Source organism: Drosophila willistoni (assembly GCF_018902025.1).
Source record: "Drosophila willistoni isolate 14030-0811.24 chromosome 2L unlocalized genomic scaffold, UCI_dwil_1.1 Seg168, whole genome shotgun sequence".
In the NCBI taxonomy this organism is placed as follows: domain Eukaryota; kingdom Metazoa; phylum Arthropoda; class Insecta; order Diptera; family Drosophilidae; genus Drosophila; species Drosophila willistoni.
The window spans coordinates 4,340,932-4,361,724 of record NW_025814047.1 but is presented as its reverse complement, the minus strand read 5'-3'; the positions used below and the strand labels follow the sequence as shown (position 1 = coordinate 4,361,724).

Below are 20,793 nucleotides of genomic sequence, written 5' to 3'. Positions count from 1 at the left end.
CATTAATTTGAATTTAAAGAAGCTCGCCGCACAGTGGTTCTATTAGTCGATTTGTCACGATTAAAATATTAACTGTGAGCAGAAAATGTCGTCAATCTATTTACAAAACAATGGGGAAGTTTAAATTTCAAACTAAAATTAAGAATAACAATTTCATGCTCATTATTTTGTTTGATGGAAAAGTGCAAGTGACTTCTATTGTTGCTCAAGTATATGAAATAGTGTTGTAATACACTATGAAAGTAAAAGAACTTGAGAGAATGTCAATGTTGTAAAACGCAGAACATGAGATGTATCATAGATAAATCTTATATTCTTTTAAGATAATATTTCATCAACTTTAAGGTTAGAAATGTATGAATTAGACTTTTGAAAGAGACAAACCAAAGAGGGATTAAAAATGAAATTAATATTTAAAAAAGTAGCGGCTAATTACATTTGCCTCACCTTTTATGAAAGACGTATTTCACCAGACTTTAACAAAAAGAGATTTGTTTTATTTGTTTATAGGAGATTTCTTCAGTATTTTAAGTAAGTTAAAAAGTTTTCCTTAGTTTGGAGAACGGTTAACAATTGTCCACCATGCTATTTGCAAATATATCTTTGACCACTGTTATCGGCATTTCGATTAGTTACCAGACTTTCATTTAACCAAACCATGAACCAATGCCATTTATATAAGACCAGCGAACTAAGTGAACATTTTTCTTTTTCCTTTTTTCTTTTAGGATGTCTTGCACAAAATCTGTAATCCACATGGCCAAGTGCTGCGTATTGTCATATTCAAGAAGAATGGTGTACAAGCCATGGTTGAGTTCGACAGTTTGGATGCTGCCACAAGGGCGCGTGAAAATCTTAATGGAGCTGATATCTATGCCGGATGTTGCACATTGAAAATTGATTATGCCAAGGTAAGATCGTTAAACGAGGCCCTCGCATTCCCTCATCGTCATAGTGAATGAGCATACTTAATTAAGTGATTTAAATTTGCAGCCGGAGAAATTGAATGTGTATAAGAATGAGCCCGATACCAGCTGGGACTATACGCTGAGCACAGGTGAGCTTTTACCAAGTGCGTTCACTTTTTTACTACTATTTCTTCTTATAAATCAAAGTGCACCTCTTACACACACACACACACACAGACACCCAGATTCATTCACCCAACACCCAAACACCTACACTTATACAGGAATACCCACACCAATACCAACACCAACACACTCACACAGAAGTGTCCTTCGAAAAAAAGGAAAATAAATTGCTTTTCATGTCATTAAAGAAAATGAATTGTTGCTTACTAATTAGTTTCAATTTTTCTTAACTATTCTTGGTTTTTTTTTGAGTTTTTTTTAATAGTTTTTTTTTAGTAATCCAAATTATATGTAAATATATATAAACAAATCAACGTCACACACACACACACACACAAATACACTTACCTAATTAATGAGCTAGCTTTAACTAGAGAATGATTTTCGGGGTCACATGTCGTATACGTAATTCGAAGTGATTGCTGCAGCAGCAGCACGTGAAACATTAATGATACTCTCCATGAGGTGGCAACATGTGGCATGCAAATTACGCCCACGACAACTGCTGGCACCTGTTTGATGATGGTTCCCCCTCCAATCTCCGCCACCACATCTTACCTGTTCTCTGTCTGCCTCTGTCTCTGCTCATGACAGCCAAAGACAAAGTCGTCGGCGCATTAAATGGCATTTTCAATTTCTCATATTTTTTTCTCTGAATAAAAATGAAATTAAATGCTATGCACCTCGGGTTTCCTCTCTGAGGTCGACAGACGCAAGCAAAGATGATGACGATCCTGTTTTTGTGGTCCAGGCCAACGCACTGCTGCTGTAAAAATGTCAACGCCACCACAGAGACAGATACATAGACAGACAGTCGGATAGACAACCAGCCGGAGATTGAGAAGAAGGCGGGATTTTTGTGGCCTTTTTGGGATGACGATGACAACAAAGTGGCCAAAAGCCACAATAACTCAGACAGTCAACCAACCAGCCAGCCAGTCAGTCAGCCGAGCCAGCCGGTTAGCAAAAGTTTCGACGCCTTCTCTTCTCCTCCCTGACCCACTCTGTCTTTGTGTTTGTGTTTGGGCGATTCCATCATCATGTCCATTGCATTTATCTGGTCTGTTGTAACTTGTTTGCAGTGCAGTGCATTTGCATGCCAAGCAGCAGCAGGCTAGACCAAAAGTCTGCCACATTCCACACGGACTTGGTCGAATCCCGGTTGCATTTCCTTCCCTTTTTGTCTCCCTCCTCTCTGTGTTTGTTTTTGCCACAAACAACAAATGGACCTCAACTGAGCAGGAGATCTGTGCCTGTGTGTTGTGTATAAAGCCATTTGCCAGCAGCTTTTCTTCTCAATCAATGAATGGGGAGAGCAAAGAAAGAAAAATTGAATGAACTTGGCGCCGCCACGCCTACACATTTTGCTAACACCATTATGTGTGGGCATTTTAATTAGGTCTTAATCTTCTGGCCATCATATTGTTGCCCTTCATCAATATAATGAACACTTGCCGCCAGTTGGTCGATTGAGAGTTAATTGAAAATGTTTTCTGGAATTCTGGATTCTCATAAAAGTGTTTACTATTCAATGTCTCTAGAAATTGTTATCCTTGTGCAATAGGAAAACTTGAAGGATGTAAACAATTCAAATTTCAAAAATTATGTTTTGCTTTAAAAGTTACAAGGTGCTTTGTTGCATTTAATCATAATTAAATTAAAAAAACAAAAGTCAATGTCAATGCATTACAACAAAGTGCTTCAATTTAATGACATTTTCCCCTAACCTAGACACCAACTAATAATTAATTTCCCCTGGGTAAAACTAAGAAACAAAATGGAATAAAAAAGTTACTTTCATAGCTTGAAAATTAATATTTTTATATTTGGTCTAATATTTAGTAAACTTCCAATGAATTTTGAAGTACAACTAATTTAATAAACTACACTGTTTGCTATTTTTAATTGAAAAACCTTTGTGTTGTCTCTTTTCATATGTGGATAACTTAATTATAGCTAACTAAATTATAAATAAAAACGATTTCTCTTACCTCAGAAGGTCTTTTCAATTTAAATTGAATTATTCCTTTATTCTATTATGCAAGGAAAAAGCCCTCTGGGTGGCAAACTGACCTTTGGCTTTCTTTCCATTTCTTTGACAGCAATTTAAACTGTTTTCTCTACTCCCTACCAAAAAATTTGAGAGAGAGAGAGAGAAAGGTTAAATGGTAAAAAATACACAAAACGATCAATAGAATTCATTAAAATCATAGCAAAGTGACAGTGCGACCAACCCTAACCCACCTGAACGAACTACCTTCTACCATTTCCACCTGGCTAACATTCGGCCCCCCGGAACAATAACAAGGACCACACAATTTAGTTTTCTCGTCAATTTTGCATGACTTTATTGTCTTAACAACAATAACACAACCAAGTGACAAACGACAACAACGACTACAACGATAGAAACAAAATGAAAAGAAAAGAAAAACTCTAAGCTCTGGAAACAGGTTAAATGTATAAAGTAGAAAATGCAAATAAAATATTTGCATAAGATTTTCACCTGCTTCCTCTGCCCTCTGCCGCCTGACTGACTCTTCTTCCTTTGGTTCTGTTTTTTTGTGGTTTTTCTTATTCTTGGTTGATTCCAAGACCAATCGATATATGGTGAAATGAAGGAAAATGAAGAAAAGAAATTAGTGTATTTCTGTCTTCGCCTTTGGTAAACAAAAAGTGACTCTCTCCACCTGCTGACTGCAATTCCCCCAACAATAACAAGAGCAACAAAAATAATAATAATAAAGAGAGGGGCATCACCTGGGTAATGTCGACAGTGGGGGGAGTAGCAACTAGCTAACAGTAGCAATAGTTGTTGCTGAAGTTTTTAACAACCACGACGACAACGACGACTAAGAAGACACTCCCCCACTAAGACAAGGAGACGAAACTTCATCAAGTATATACCAAAGATTTGCAAGCAGCCAGCAATCTTCCTTCGTCTTCGTCGTCGTCGCCGTCGTCTTTCGTCTAGCATATTTTTCATCCATGACCCTTTGCGGCGTTGTCCCAGTTGTGTTTCACGTGCAATTTTATCTATGCGCGTTTTTGTTAATTTTCTACTCATTTTACCTGTCTACGTTGGGGCTTCCGTTTTCCTGGGGGTTATCCTTGCTTGCTGCTAGCTCCTCTCTCTCTCTCTGCATTTTAGATGGATTCATGCTCATCAGTAGTCGAATTTGACTTTGCATTGTCACGCGATGTTTTTCCCTCGACTCCGTCTTATCCTTTTGCTGTATGCATGTCTCTTTCTCTCTCTGTGTCTCTCTGTTGAGGTGGAGGCAACTCACGTTGTTCTTTATTTGACTGCAAATTGTTTTTTTTCTTTTACTCTTTTGCCGCGCTGGTGCTTGACTCTATGTGGTGGTGCCCATTTTTTGGCTCAAGGACGTTCGATTTTTTTTTTCTTTTGCCAGAAAGTTGTTTTTAGCCTGACAAAGTTACTTGCATTTCTACTTGCGACATGAACGTGATGCATTTGGACTGGATGTAAAGTGACAGTTTCGTTTTGCCGGTTAGTTTGTTGGTTAGTTAATTGGATTCGGTTTCAAAGAATGACTTTCTGGCTTATGTAATTCGTAAGACGACATTATGTTATGTCAAATTGTACGGAAAAGGGCGGCAATGAAAATGTGAAAATTTTTCCATTTGTTACACTTATTTTTTATGTCCTACCTACCTCCCTCTGTCTTTTCATAATAACTCGGCGTGAACTTGAATGCCCACGACACAGGCACACACACGAGGTTATAATTAACCACAAACCAACAGGAAATCGACCACAAAATGGCTTTTTATCCATAACTATCTACTATATGTATAGCGCTATTGAGGTCATCAAAAAACGACCTGTCAATGCCTGGTTTATATACACTTTCCGAAAAGGGCTTATCAGTTTATCACAGCAGGACTTAACTAGAGGGAAATCAATCCAATTCGACTTGCCTATATATAGATGGCAATTCCCTTTAAACTTATATGTATAGCTCATTATCTCAAGAGAAAACTATCGAAATAGTAATTATGATATTCGAAAGTCAATTTCGTTTTCAAAGACTTCTTTTCTTCATTAGAAGAATATAAAATCTTCAATTATTTTTATTCAAGGAAAGAAAGAAAAATTTGATATTCTCAACAAGGATTAATAACAAAAAATTAAATATTCGAATGATAATTCCTTTTGCTTAGATATTTCTTCTAAATACAAAAAGAAAACTAAGAAAGAAGACAAAGTTCTTTCTCTCCAAGTTTTACTCGTTTATTCCATCTCTTAGCTTATTATAACTGAAAAGTCATAATTTCTAAGGGTATACAATTGTCTTTGCGGCTCATTATATTAGGATCTAGTACTATTTGTTTTTATTTATAACCATAAACATGGCAACAGACATGAATACATTTAAGGGGAAGCAAGTAGATGGGGTCTTGGGTTGTGGAGTCGGGGAGGTTATGCGGTTAGGTGTAGCAGGCAAAGTGGGTAACACAAAAAATTACAATAAAAGACATGGCAAATGGCAAATGTCATAAAGGCAAAACGAAAATAACTCGTTACGAAGTGCATTAAAAAAAGCCACAAGGAATACATATATGAGAGAAATGAGAGGAGTGAAGGTGGATGGGAGGGGGAAGTAAGTTTTTGTATGATAATACAACAAAACTATTTTATGTTTATGATTAAATTATGTATGTAGTGTGTGTGCGTGTGTTCATATAATGTGTGTGTAGGTGTAGGTGTAGTTGTGGTGTGTTTTGGTGTGGGCGTCCCCAGGGGAGTTGTAATACAAAAGGTGTCCGTTGTCGTCGTCGTCCTTCCTTCCTTGTTAGAAGACGATGACAACGGGATAAACAATCGAATTATATGCACATAAATTATTCATGGAGGAGATTCCAAGAGAGAGAAACCGAAACAAAGATATGCGGGTCGTATGCAAATTACTCTGGCAACCCTGTGGCAAACTTAAACATCTCGTTGGCAACGCCGTCTCCTCCGTGATTTCAATTATGGGGCGGGGACAACGACGATGATTTCTATTTCATTTCGCATTGTACGAATTTGGAGTTGGCAATTTTATTTATTTATATTACAATCGAAAGCAAAGGCCTTAAAGTTTTCCTTTTGGTCGTCTGCTTATCCTAAATCAACATTTGTTGTTGCCCCCTCCCGGCCTTGGCTCTCTCATACTCTCCCTCTCTCACTCTCCAGGGTTTGCTCTCTGTCTCTTTTAGATGCTCTTTACTTGGGTTGTTTATTTTTATGACACAACAATTTCCACAAGTGTGTGAGTGAGTGTGTGTGTGTATGTGTGTGGGACGATGTGGATGTCCTTCGGCTTGACTGCCTGCTGATTATTTTCGTTTTATCTTAAGCCTTACGCTATTCCGAGTACCCTCAATTTGTTTTTAGTATTATCCCATATGCTGGCTATGATGTCTCCCCTGTCTCCTTCTCTCAGTATCTATCTATGTCCGTCTCTTTTTATCATGTCCCCACACATAGCGTACATACCATATAATAGATCGTAATTATAACGGTTTATTTTGCAGCCTCACCAACTCATTTTATGATGTTCGTTCCCCAAGACCAAAAAGGGGAGAAAACTTTATGTAATCAGTGTGAATAATTTGTTTTTATGCTGTGGGTCTGTCTCTGATATGGGCATTTTATTATTGTATGCGTGTATATATGTATGTGTATGTGTGTAACCCTTCGTCGTGTATCCATTTGAACAATTGTTCTGGCCGCTCATTTAGAACCAATTAAAATGACTTTTGTGTCCAACCAAGAACAATAAAAATGGCCTTTTTATTACACTGAAGGCGAATGCGCCCACCCACCTTATCTTCAATCCGTGTGACATGACTTTTGTTTTTAAGAGACGACCCTCGATCCACCAACCAAGCCCCAACTGAAGTTTTAATGGTCTGAAGTTGTTTGCCTGGCCCTCACTGCGCCCTCTTTTGGAATCGTGCAGAGATTATTGAATTTTGGGTTAAACCGTTTGACTAATTGCTTGGAAACCTTTTCAATTGCCAAAAATTTTCAATTAAAAACACAATTCTCTTTGCAATTTTCTTAAGATTTTGTGTATTTAAGCTGAATTCAGAACACTGATAGAAGTCGATTAGTCATTTGGCGCTTATCGCTGATGGATTAATACTTGTAAACAAAAAAAAATCAAACTCCGTTTTTATTGATTATTTATTTGCCTTATACATTTATGCCAAAGTTTCCGAATGTTATTATATTAGCCTAGTGAAAAATATCAATTTCTGGGCGTTATCGATAAATAAATTCTTGCTTTTATCCCTACTCACATATTTTATCGCTTGTTCAAAAAAAAAACAAAATACTTTCTTTTACAAATTAACCAATTATTTTACTAATCCATTACATTAATACAGATTCATTCACCATATATTATACACTACACGATCCAGCAATATAGTTTTTTTTTATATATCTCTATATAAACATACAATTTTTATACTTACATAATCAAGGGCGTATCTAGATATATGAAATGAGGAAAATTCTGCTCCAAAAATATGCAATAGACATAAAAAGAAAATGTTTTCATGAAATATGGAACTTTTGTAATACCCTGTTGTTAAGAAATTCTCTAGAACCAAAATTTACAACGAGAACGAAGATTTCCTTAACAGGGCATTTCAAAAATCAAATTCTTAAATTCACTATTGCATACTTAAGGGGGCAAATTTTAACATTTTCCATTTGCCTACATACAATATTAACCATAGTTAAGTCTTTAGTGTTAACATTAAACAGAAAAATACTCAGTGAAAATACTTTATTTTGTGAGAAAACCAACCAAACATTTTCTTTAAAATTTATAAATAAGATGTTTTTTTTTTATAAAGAATTTTCCCTTAAATATTAAAAATTTTAACTTAAACGAATTCTCTATCAACACTGTCAGCAAATGATAAAAAGAAATCTCTCAAGAAATAATCTCAGCACAACAACAACAACAACTACAACATCAAGAACAACAACAACAATCCTATACAAAGCAAAGCGCAGTGCAAGCAACAACCACAAAAAATAAAAACAACTACAACATTTACAAATTGCAAATAAAAACAAAAACAATAAAACGCCTTACTAAACCAACAGCAACAAATTAACCCTCTTTGCAACGATCGTTAACAAAAAATCAATCAATCAATCTACTCCTCCTCCTCTCCTCCTACTTACTACTACTATTACTTACTACTCCTCATTTGCTAACAACTTCAAAACAAACAAAAAACTAATGAAAAATCTACACTGTAAAGCAAAAATCTATTTTTTTAAAAAAGAAACACCGAAATCTATCGACCAGAAAATACTAAAACTACAACAAGAACAACAACAATCAGGCAAGCAGCAACAACAACAACAACAAGCAAGCAAGCAAGTGGAAATCGTTTAAGGAAAATGCCTTGAAAAATCAAAAAAAATTCTTTTCTTAACCAATTCAATTTAACCCCAAAAAGCAAGCAACAAAAGCAAGCAAATCAAAGTTTTGAAACAATTAGAGAGCAACAACAACAGCAACAACAAGAACAACATCAACAACTACAACAACAACAAAAACCACAGCAACAAGAATAAACTACAACAACAACAACATCAAGCTTTTTTGCACTTATTGTAAAGAAAGAAAAAGAATGAGAAAATTTATTTATCATTTTTTTTTTTTGCAAAATGGAATTTTCGGCGCGTTTCCGTTAACATTTTGTATAATTTTCATAACATATTTTATTTTTGTTGTTCGGTTTAATTTCTAATTTGATTAACAATTTTTTTGTTCTTTTTCCATAATAACAACTCCTGCAACAACAACAACAACTACTACTACTACAACAGCAACCAACACGAGGATATATTTATATATATATATACATAAACTTGTCATATATATGTATGTGTATAAACAGAAGTTCGTCACAAACAAAAAAAAAGAAAAGAAAATAAAATCCAACCAACCCTCGCCCCCCTCAGCCCTCACAGTGCCTGCTTAAATAAATCAAAGAACCAACTAATTTCTCTTAAATTTTAACCCCCAAGCAAAGAAACGAACAAATAGTAAGAAAAAAGCAACTACTACTAATTACTATTTAACTACTACTATTTGATAATAACAACTCCCACTGCTACTACTACTACTACTACAACTATTGTAGTAGTAGTACTACTACTATTATTATTATTATTATTATTATTAACTCATTTTTGTTGTGTATGTGTGCGTCTCTGTGTGTGCCGTATATGTTCTAGAACAAAACAAATAATATAAATAAACCCAATAAAAATATATTAATCATCATATATGTATAATGTTTATATAACTATCCATTCATGATAGCTATATATGTCCTATACATGATGTGATTATGTATATATATATAATATCCTACAATACCAACAACAACAACATCAACTACATCAACAACTACAACAACAGCTACAACAAGAACAACAACTACAACAACAGAATGCAAATAAGAAAAAAAAATCCAAATAAATATATCAATATATTTATATATATATATGCACCAGAAATTCAAGAAAAATCTAATTCAATTTTATGCAATTCAAAAATCAACCACGAAAATGCAAAAAAAAAAAAAAACAAACAAACCTAAAAAAAAAACAATTATCTATAAATTAATGTAAACTCAGAAAGTAACGAAAAAATCAAAACTCTTTTTGGACAGGACTAAAAGCATCACAACAAAAACAACTCGCAAAATGTTAAACAAACCAAAAAAGAAAAATCCAATTTTGCAAAAAAAAAAAAAAATACAAAAAAAATCTTACTCTCACTCTATCCCTCTCTATCTATCTATCTCTATCTCTCTCTCTATTAAAATCAACACCTATCTCTACTACCTTTTTCAATCTCGCTTGTGTTTGTCTGTTGTGCAGGGATGCATGGCACGGGCATCAGCATCCGGATCATCATCATCAACATCATGCTCGACTGTGATGATCTAGCGTTAATTGTTGTGGTTGCTGATCATAAAGATCATAAGGATAACGATGACAAGCAGCAGATAAAGGATAATATAGAACGTAATGAGGAGGTGGAGGAGGAAAAAGAGGATAAGAAGAAGAAGATGTTAAAGGAAAACAACGTGGGAATCGAAAGGGCTAAAACTGAAAGCCATGTAAAAGCCATTGCTACTACTACAACTACTCCAACAACTTCTACTACTATAAACACCACAACTACTACTACTACTATTTATACTACCAATACCAATGCTACTACTACTCATACTACTACTACTACTACTACTTATACTACTGCTACTAGAACCCCAATTAGTAGAACGTCAAACAAATTGAACAGATCCTTAAAATGTTTTTTCAATGCCGCTGACGGCTGAAAGTTTTCTGGAATTTCATTGCATTAAACTGAAAAAGCTGATAATATCAATCGATAAATTCGTTATCGGAATATACACAGAGAGAAATTTGTATTACAAATTGTTGTGGTTGTTGCTGTGTCTGATGTGTTGATTTCTGACAAAACGACGATTTCTTGTGAGAGAGACTATGAATGAAAGTACGATCCAAAAAGTTAATTCCACCCAAAAATAAACATATCTAATTTTTGTGCTCTATATATATCTATATATATATTTATATATATCATATACCATGAACCACAACCAATTCTCAGAAAAAAAAAATCAAGCTTTGAATTTTATTTAATTTTAATTAAATTTTTGGGATCTGTTCAATGTTTCTTAAGTGATAGAGAAAATATATAAAGAAAAAACAAATCGCTACTACTGATTTCGGGGCATATGGTAGACAGAGAGAGAAAGAGTTGTATGTATTGTGTATGTGTATTATGTATACGCCATGGTGTATGGTATTTAGACGATCTTCGATCTTCTCGTACTCCGGGATCCCAACGATCCCCCTCGCCCTCATATCTGCTTCTTCTTCTTCTGTGTGTGTGTGTGTGTGCGTGTTGTGCACACTGTGACGGAGGTGAGTTAGTTGAAGCACTCTAAAATCTCTATATATACATATATAGCAACAACAACTACTACTACCAATTTACTACTACAATATTCAAATTTCATAGTTTTTAAGTGCAATTGAGACCTTTAACTCCACCACCCATCCAAAACCAAACCAAACCGATCCAATCCAACCATTTGCCTCACCTAATATTCAAAAAAGCACTTCACTTTGGCCAAAAATACAGAAAATAGATTTAGTTGTATCCATATTTAGTAGTTTGTTTGCCCCACTTAACCAATGAAAAATCTTAATAATAAACAAACGTAAAATGTTATTTGATGTATGTAATTTAATTGCAATAATTCTAAGTTAAAATAAAAAAACTGGTTCTTAAACGACTTACAAATGCAGTCAGCAGTCTTAAATGACCATTAGCTTGTTTTTTGTCTCCATTTCGGTCAGATCAACGATAAGAAGTTGTCCCTGAAACATATCGACTCAGTTTAGATCGTGTGAGAAATGCGCTTCGGTTTATGCAGGTGTTTTTCAGAGCTCATTCTTCATAACTTAAGGCAAACTTTTAGTCAATTTGACTAAAGGAGACTTTCCCCTGAAAACAACCAACCGAAGCCCTCATAAGCCCTTTCCCAAAAGAACCTAAGAACGTGATGAATGTGTTTAAACCTTTTCTTTTTTTGTTTCTCTTGGATAATTTTTGATTGCCCCTTAGGGGCAGGTCAACAAAAAGCAAAATATTTATGCCGGTTTCGCATTGAAATTTCGGTTATATAAGAATTTTTTTGATTGACTCGCTTAGCAGGTTTTTAAATTCCATGCGATTGTCGGTTGTGATTTTTTCTTTTTTTGGCTGTTGTCTAACTGACCTGCCCCAAAACAGAAATGGTTTTTGGCTCCACATACCTCCTCCCCCAAACCAGCAGCGGCATCTCTATCTTTTGTCTCTCTATCTCTCTCGTATGGTTTATATATATTTTGTTGTTGTTTCTGTTATTTTTATTTTATTATATGGCAAACAAAAACTGATTCATTGACATGCAAGGGGCAATGAATAACACACGGACAACAACAGCAGCAGCTGAACGAGTGAGAAATATCAGCGTTGAATTTGAATTTATATATGAGAATTCACATAGGAAAAGCTGTCTCCCCTTCCCCCACTTCCTCCTTCCACTTTGTCAGTCCTTGTGTCTCTTCTCATGGTGAGAAACTTTTTACGAGTTATTCTTGTTTATTAGTTTTTCGGTTTTCATAGTGAGAATGATGATGATATTAGGAGCATATCCATAGCTCCCATATGGTCTAGTGGCTAGGATATCTGGCTTTCACCCAGAAGGCCCGGGTTCGATTCCCGGTATGGGAAGAGAGGAACACACACATAAATATAAAATGGGTTGTTCTCTTCTATTCTTTTTTGGTATGAATCGTTTTGTTCCATTTTTTTTTGGTTTTTTTTTGTGGTTCTTTCTTTTTTTCATAACTAACCATATCTAACTATATATATTCTAATATTCTCAGTTCATTCAACGTTTTTTTTTCAGTTTCAGTTTAGTTAAACAACGAAAAAAAAGAAAAACACTTAAATGAAAAACACACAACAAGCAACCAAACAAACAACCAAATAAACAACAAACAACCAACCAAAAAACAGACAACAAACAGTCCAAGCAACCAAAAACCAAACCAAACCAAACCAAATCAAACCATTCAACAAATTGTACAAATTTGTGGAAACATTTATCACGCGCAAATTGTTTGCCATTTGCTCTTATCTCATTTCAGTTAAGGATATTGGAAATGGTCGCTCGCCATTACTGCAGGAGCCTCTTTACGGTACACGACCTCAGCCCTACAGTGAGTAGAAGGCGCCTATTCATTTGTAGTTTCTGTTTAGCTGACAAATGTTGTACCAATTCCATCCCAACCCCATACTCCCACTATCCATTCATATCCTTCGTTTAATAAACGAATCCCTCTCTTCTTTACCCCCCTAACAAAAAAGACAACAACAATCAAACAGAAGACAAAAAAAAAACGAATGCTGAACAAATTGTGTGTGTTTGTGTATGTTTGTTTGGTTGTGTGTGTTAGTTATCTTTCTTGTTTTTGTTGGACTAGCTCTGGTTTATTTGCATTTGAAATAAAACAAAACATATTTCATTTTCCATATTTTACCTCTTTGACAAAAGACTCAACGAAAAATATTCCCCCAATTGGACTCTATTGATTTTGGTGCCAATAAAATTTTTGTGCCAATTTTTAATCAAACTAAATGGATTTGTCAACAATTTTCCAAACCAATTCTTTTAGAGTTATTCACAAAGGCTTTCTTTGGCTAACAGAACTTTTACTTTGCCATCTACAGAAGATTCTTTGTGGTTTAAATGTTTTTCTTTCAAAGAGAGAAATGTGGTCCCAAAAAAAAAAATTCGTTTGATATGCTAATAGAAATTATTTACCATGGCTGTAGGTCTTTTAATTTGAAAATTGTTTAATCGATTGATAAATTAAAGATGTTGTCTTTTAATCAATCATTTGCATGGATACTGTTTACTTTTCATCAGCTATTCAATTCGATTATTTCAATTGGAATTAATGCTTGTCATCTCTTACTAAAATTAAAGCTGATTATAATCTGTCTATAGAGTTATAATTTTTAGCTGTTATATTTGGTTAAAAACAGACAATTACCGCCATTACCTATAGGTTTTGGAGTCTATATATCCACAAGACACTTCTTCCCTCTGTGTTAGGATCTAAGTCGATTCAGTTAGTCTTTGCCTTATGAGAGACATCAAAAATCGTTTGGTATCAGGGATTTTCATACCTAAACTTTTTACCTGAACAAATTTAGTAAAATTAACTAAAATATCAAAATATTATTGAAGGTAATTTGTAGCTTTGTCTTGATTTACTTTCTGATGAAGAATTAATACACAAACTATAAAAGTTCATGTCCTTCTAACATGATGATTATAAGATAAAAAGTTTTTAAAATAAAGTATAAATATTTTTATACAAAGATTGATAGCTATCAACCCCCTGGTCAACTATCAATTAAAAAGAGATTTAAATAATATTAATGATAGTCATTGCTATAATTAAGCTCATAGCTTTCGTTTTTGTAGCATTTTCACTCAGATAGGGAGATAGACCCTCCTGGCAAGTGTTTATCTTAAACTCTGCATGCTATTTAATCAATTGCCAACATAAATTCATTACTCTGTCAAAATAAAACATTTATTTTGTTCGTTCACTCTCAGATAGACACGTTTTTCACCTGCTTGGAAAAAGTTTTCTAATTGTTGGCACTTGAGCGTGTATTTTTTAACGAGCCCTCATAAAATCATTACAATTTCGTACCCACATGTGAGAGTTTGTTCAACTTTTTGTTTGCTTCTCTCTCTCTCTCTCTCTCTCTCTCTATCTCTATCTTCCTGTGTCTCTCCATCTCTGTCATGCCCATCTGGCAAGTTTCATAGTCGCAATTAAATAAAAACGACTTGTACTAATTAACTTTTTGATCATGGGCAAATAAAAGTCTCTTTCCTTTAGACTCCTCATCCAAACCAAACGAGCGTCGTCAACGACAACGATTCAGACTCGACCTACATTCAATGAGAGCTAGGCGAAGGAGGAAAGCTTACGAAAGGGCCTCTTCTATAGCCTCAGCAACAGCAATCTATTAACTAAAACAAATGCCAAGTGGTTGGCCCCGAGTTTTAAGTCAACAAATAATCGAACCAGACGTTACACTATTCGTTTCGCATCCATGTTTGAGCCCTAAAACGTGACCCGACATGTGCCATAAGGGAAAGTGCCGTGCCTATCACTCGCTCCGCTACAATTCCTATTCACACGACATGTGACTTGAGTGTTTGCCGTTTGGGCGGCAAAAATTGTGTCAGAGGTGGTGAAAGAGCTTTGGCAAAAGGAAATTAAACCCCGTCCAAGGACGACGACAAAGTGAAATCCGAAGGCAATAGGAGTAAGGAGTGGCCGGTTGGTCGGTGGGCCCATCTCTTAGGTCAATATTATTGTGGGGACATGTGTGTAGTCGTGTCACGGGTACTCTACTTTACCCCCTGTCCGAAAAAAATGTGGTAATCGATTCTATTTTTGTGTTTGCCAAGTAAAAAATTAATTAATTCTCTTTCGCATTCAATCGATTGTGTGGGTGGGTCCCACCAAAAAAAGAGGAAAGGAAATTGTGCAGCTAATAACTGTGGTCAACCACTTGAAATATAGAATTGTCATTTTCTCATACCATTTGCTCCTCTTGAGTTCCTTCCAAATTGAAGAATGAAGGGGGAACACTAAGGGGGCGGCTAAATGGTTAAGTGTAAGTGCAAATTGAGTACTTTACTTTGGAAAAATATTAGTATTAAGCTTGTTTTTACACACAGCTTCTGCAATTCAACTAGATTTGTAGACAAATAAGTAGACAATTTTATATAAAGGGCTATCAAAAATGGTAATAATTTGTTTGCTTTGCTATATTGAGAAAGCGAAAAAAGATTCCATAAAAGGATTATTTCCTCTTGCCTAAAACAATCTTTAAAAAATATTTCTTTGAGGTAATAAGTTCATTATAAAAATTAACTACTCCATAATCCTTTCAATGGCTTATGCCTTTGAAGATATAAGTTGCATTCACTACTCATTCATTGACTTCTATAAATCATAAATATATAAATATATTATATATCAAAAATAAAGCTTTTAGCACCTGAAAGAGTGCACTTTACTTATATTTTGAAAATAGCATTTTGGTTTTGTAAATTTTTGCCATTACCATTGGATTACAGAATGCAGATTAAAGTCACTTAAGCTTGTAAACTTTGAATAGGATTAAAAGAACTTTTAAGAAGATTCCTTTATAGATAAAGAATGCAAATTTTCTTAAGTATAATTAGTTTCCGTACATATATTTGTGTGTTTAGTTAAAATGAATTATCTGTTGAAAATCCCTTAAGTCATAATGAAATAATGTGTTGTTTCTTGTTAAGTTCTTATATCGATCTAGAAAGTTTTCACTTATTTGGCTCAGGCCGCCCGCCTTAAACATGGAAATGACAGAGATAGAGATAAAGAGAAAAATAGAAAGAAAAAACGAACAACTAAAGAGAAAACACGAAGGAAACTCAACGCCTGGAGGCCGCACCTAGTTAGCAACTTTTGCATTATCTAAAAACCACAAAAACTATAAACTAAAATATCCATGCCCCACTCTTCTCCCCCTCCTCCTCCACCACTTCTCACCCCTATCGTGATGGCAAACAGTTAGTGGTGGTTTGTTGCCTTCTCTCACAGTTATCGAAACTTATGTAACCTGCCCCTGGGCAATATTCGTTTCATAATTTTGCCAGACAAAAATCTTCTTTATTCTTTACTCTTATTTTTTATTCCCACCAACCCTCCCTCTCATCTTCCGAATGTTTTAATTTGTGCGTATATACATATATAAGAATGATTTTAAGCATTGCTTTGCTTTTGCATTAGACCAGTTGCCATCCGACCAGGCATAAACTTTTCTATTTGTTGTTACTTTGTTCTTTTGGTTTCTCAGTTTGTTGTGTGTGTCTTATTGGGCTTTGGGGACACAAAACTGATGCAAAGATTAAGTAAGAGGAATTCGTCCAAACCTCCTTCCAATCTCCTTTCTAGCCATCTCTAACTGATGCTTGGCTGCTGTTTTTTAATTGCATTCTACGCAAAAGTTTAAGTTCTTTAGTCCTGTTGCCTAGGTTTCAATTAGTGGCTTGGGGATCGACTTGGCGGAGAGAGGGGTCGGCCTGGATGATGATGGCTTGGCTTACATATTTATATCTCCCCCTTACCCTTCAATAAGCTAACCCCATGCCAATTCAAGTGGAGCATGTGGTGTAGTTGGGGGACTGAACTTTTGCTTTACTCCTTGATGTTGTTTTTCTTTGGGGCCCCTCCCATCCTCTTCATCTTGATCTTCCTCTTGTTTGGGGCGAAGCTATTTCGTTGATTTTCGATAGTAGCCCACAAAAAAAAGTTTCACAAGCAAATTTTTCTTCCCTGCTGTTTGTCTGATAATTGGCAATGGCCACGGCATTTGGCATTGTTGGCCAAATATATATATATATCGTTATATACTTTTTGCCAAGCTTGTTGTTGTTGTTATTATTCTCTTGGTTCGAAGGGGAATAAAGTTTTTACTTAGTTTTGGTTTTAGCTTACAAGTTGAATCCAATTGATTTTAGAAATGAAAGTGGTGCTGGATAAAAGCATGAGAGAGCGAGTGGGGGATAGCAAAACTTGAAAATGTAATGTAATGGATTCATTGGAATTTTCGTTGAAATTCATTTCTCAATGGGTAGAGTGCTGTTTTATTTGTTGTTGTTTCTGTTTGAATTCTTTGGGTTGATGGTCAGCTTGGATATAGACGAGACGATACCATGCTGCTTCTCTGTGGCATTCCCTGGCATGAACAATTTAACACAGTTTTTACACTGCTGAACAAAAAAATAGGTACCAAGAAACTGGATTGACTTTAATTAGGTTTTATTTGGATTTCAAAAGGAATTCTTTGGTTTTGGTACTTCAAGTTTACTTTTATATTGCATGCATTTTGTTAGATACCCAAAAATATTACAGATGACACGTACACCGATAAACGATAGTTCCTGATATCGACGTGGTTGTAACCGATATTGCATGAGTTGCATTGATTTCCCATCTATTTCAATCTCAAAATAAAAAGCTTATAAATAGAAACTAAATTTTCATTTCACTCATTGACTTATTTCAATTTTCAAAACTGAAACAGATAACTATTAAAACAAAGAAATAAAAATTGACAAACAATATAGTTATTATTATTTTGCCCTGTAGTGTACCAAAGCCAAACACCCTCGGAATTTGTGTATATGTATGCATATATCTATTTGCACGTGTTAAAATAAATATGTTTGCTTTCGTGTTATCAAATATTTGTTGCATTTGTCCTTCTCCTTCTTCATGGCCAATTAAATTGAGTGTGAAACTGCATAATATTAAGCAATATGCAAAATTTTGATGATGAAATAAATGAAAGTGCCATATATAATAATAAATAATATTTTCACAAGTCAATTAAGGATACATTCAATCTATTAGGTTATCAAGTAGAATTACTTGAAATTTTCTAAACAGAATTTTGAACTAAAGTGTATTTGTGCACTTCAGTTAAAATAAAAACCAAAATGAAATATTTTTAAGTTTTCTTTTTCATTCATTTCATGATCAACAGATTGAAATATATTTCCAAACTCTTGTTGTTTGTATATTAATGCAGTTCTAAAGCATACTTTTGGCAGACTTTGTTTGACTTTATGTTCTTGTTTGTTATAAGCTTTAGCCACCATTTATTCAAGTGGAAAAATGTCATTGTCGACCTTTCACTGTGTCCCTCCTTCTCCTTCTTTTGATTGCAACGCAAACTTCTGCTCTTGAGTGAATTCACACAATTTTCTTGGCAAATGGGTTCATGCATAGTTGATATTCCGTTTGACCTTTGTTTTTGTTATTATAATAATATTATTATTTTGTTTCTCCCATGCCTAATCAGCAAATAGCAGTAGCACAATTCTCTGTTGCACTTATGACAATGTCGAGTGTCAGAGAGCAAGGAGTAGGAGGAGTAGGAGAAGGTGGAGGACGAGGAGTAGTAGTCGAAGGCATAAACTGGCCAGAGTCAAGTGCTTCACTCGTCAAGTGAATTCTTGGGGGGCCTTTGTGTTTCTGTTCAGTCAGTTTTCTTTTTACTCGTCGTGCTGGCTGCTTGCCTAATAAGCATCCTTGGGGAAATTATGATGGGCTGAATTCAATTTCATGTTTAATTTTCAGTGAATCCGTTTCTTTTTGACTTTTTTTCTGTTTTCTTTTTATTATATTCGACTCACTTTTTTAGTGTGGTGATTTTGGGAAAAACTGCAAAGAAAAGAAAAGAGGGAAAACAAGTAAGCAAGCAACCCCATTTTCTTGGGCCGCTAACTTCGCGGACTCTTTTGTTTAATTTTCAAAGACTTGTCTGTCTCTTTGTTGTGATACCCTTAACCAGTAGGGGTATATTCTGTTGGTTAAGAATGATTTCCTGCCAATTTTGGCAATGCAATTTGCTTAAACTAAAACCGGAAAAGTTGAAAGATTTTGGAAGCTTACGTTTCCACCATTTACTCTTTTAGTGGTATTACATCTGAAATGACAATTTGCTAAAATCAATTTTGTCTTCCATTTGATTTCCAAATTTGTTACCATATAATGGACAATCAAATTAAGAAAATAACTTTCTCTTTTCATAAGAAGATAGTCAGTTAGTATTAAATATTTCAATTTTAAGTCATTTTAGACGATATTTTAAACCAAAGAATAGAATTGATGTTGCTTTCTGTGTCCCATTTTCCTTATCTAACTTAACTTTCAAAACTAACAATTTGGCAAGGGTATTAAAAAAAAGTCGCCTTATGTCTAATCGGCTAGCCGGAGTCTTTGTCGCATTTTCCGCGCCGTGCAATGAGCTTAGAGGCAAGGCAAAGAACCAAAATAAAGTTTTTCCTTTGAGCGGATTTTTTTTATTTTTCTTTTGCTTCCTATGCAAATTTGTTTTTTGCTTTTGTTTTCACTTTATTTTTTATTATACAAATAAATTTCAATGTATTTGTATATGTATATGAATTTTTCTCGGTTGCATTTGTAGCTTTTTGGCCTCTGCCTCCCCGCCATTTCCTACTCCTCCTTCTCAGTCTCCTCTTTTTCTTCTACTACTCCTACTCTCTATCGTCTTGTGCTCTTCCGTTGCTTTCGCATTTTTAACCACAATGAGAAAGCTTCATTATTTGCTGTGAAACAAATTTTTTTTTTCGTTTGTTCCCTTTTTTTTTTTTTTTGGATTTTGCATAAAAAAAGTATTTTTAATTTCACCACAAAGTTTATTTTTTTTTTTTTCATTTTCTTCTTGTTTTCCGCGTACAAATGAAATGCTAAAGTGATTTTTATTAAAAAGTTTACTTTTTAATCTGATTTGCGGGGGACGAGTGTGGGGCGGGAGCAGTTTTCTCTTATTTAATTTCTCTCTGATGCTTTTTTGCATAATTTTTCTGTGGTTTCTGTCTTGTCTTGCTGCATATGCCAACCAACCGACGAACCAACGAACCATCCAGGCATCCAACCACTCATCCATCTATCCAACCATCCTCCAGCGGGGTTAATTAAATTTCAATTTGTTGGTTTTTTTCGGTAGTCAAATTAAATAATAAGTTTTCCCTGTCCCATTCCACACACGATACAAGTCTCTCGAAATTCTGCGTGTGCAGTGAGTGGTAATCAAAACGAATGTTTTCATTCACTTTGGGGAATGCGACACCCTGTTCCAAACCCTCTTCAGCCGCCCATGCATTGTAATTCATTATTATTAACATATTTATATTCTTTTGGGCCATCTTCTCTGTGTGTGTGTGGTGTAGTGTGTGTTGTGTTAGCTGAGCTAATCCGAAATTCAACACAATTGTGCGCCATTATTCACACCTTAAAGCATGCGTGCCAATCTCTGCCCAGAAGTCCCAGAAGCCGCCTCCATGAACAATACCCAGCCGTTTTTTTTTTTCTGTTTTTTGTCCCCCACGGGTTGGTGTGTCGACGGGGACAATGGCGTTGGAGCAGCAAAATCCAACTGTGACTCGAATGGGT

General features: G+C 35.0%; 1 protein-coding gene and 1 non-coding gene across 15 annotated transcripts in view; both read left to right on the top strand.

The window, feature by feature from the left end:
* The window catches only part of LOC6640790 (heterogeneous nuclear ribonucleoprotein L), a 146,011-nt gene that overhangs the window by 79,392 nt on the left and 45,826 nt on the right, over positions 1-20,793 (top strand). For 3 of the 14 annotated variants that reach the window (XM_023174965.2, XM_023174964.2, XM_015178653.3), the window contains exons 3-4: positions 729-911; positions 994-1,072. In XM_023174965.2, the coding sequence (XP_023030733.1) occupies positions 729-911; positions 994-1,072 (262 nt within the window). Of the gene's footprint in view, positions 1-728; positions 912-993; positions 1,073-10,026; positions 10,707-12,879; positions 12,952-20,793 lie in introns of those variants that run through there. The other 11 variants (XM_047009786.1, XM_047009785.1, XM_002063790.4 and 8 more) reach the window with 7 other exon arrangements.
* Trnae-uuc lies at positions 12,389-12,460 on the top strand. Its single transcript has one exon. It is a non-coding gene; the product is annotated as a tRNA-Glu (tRNA).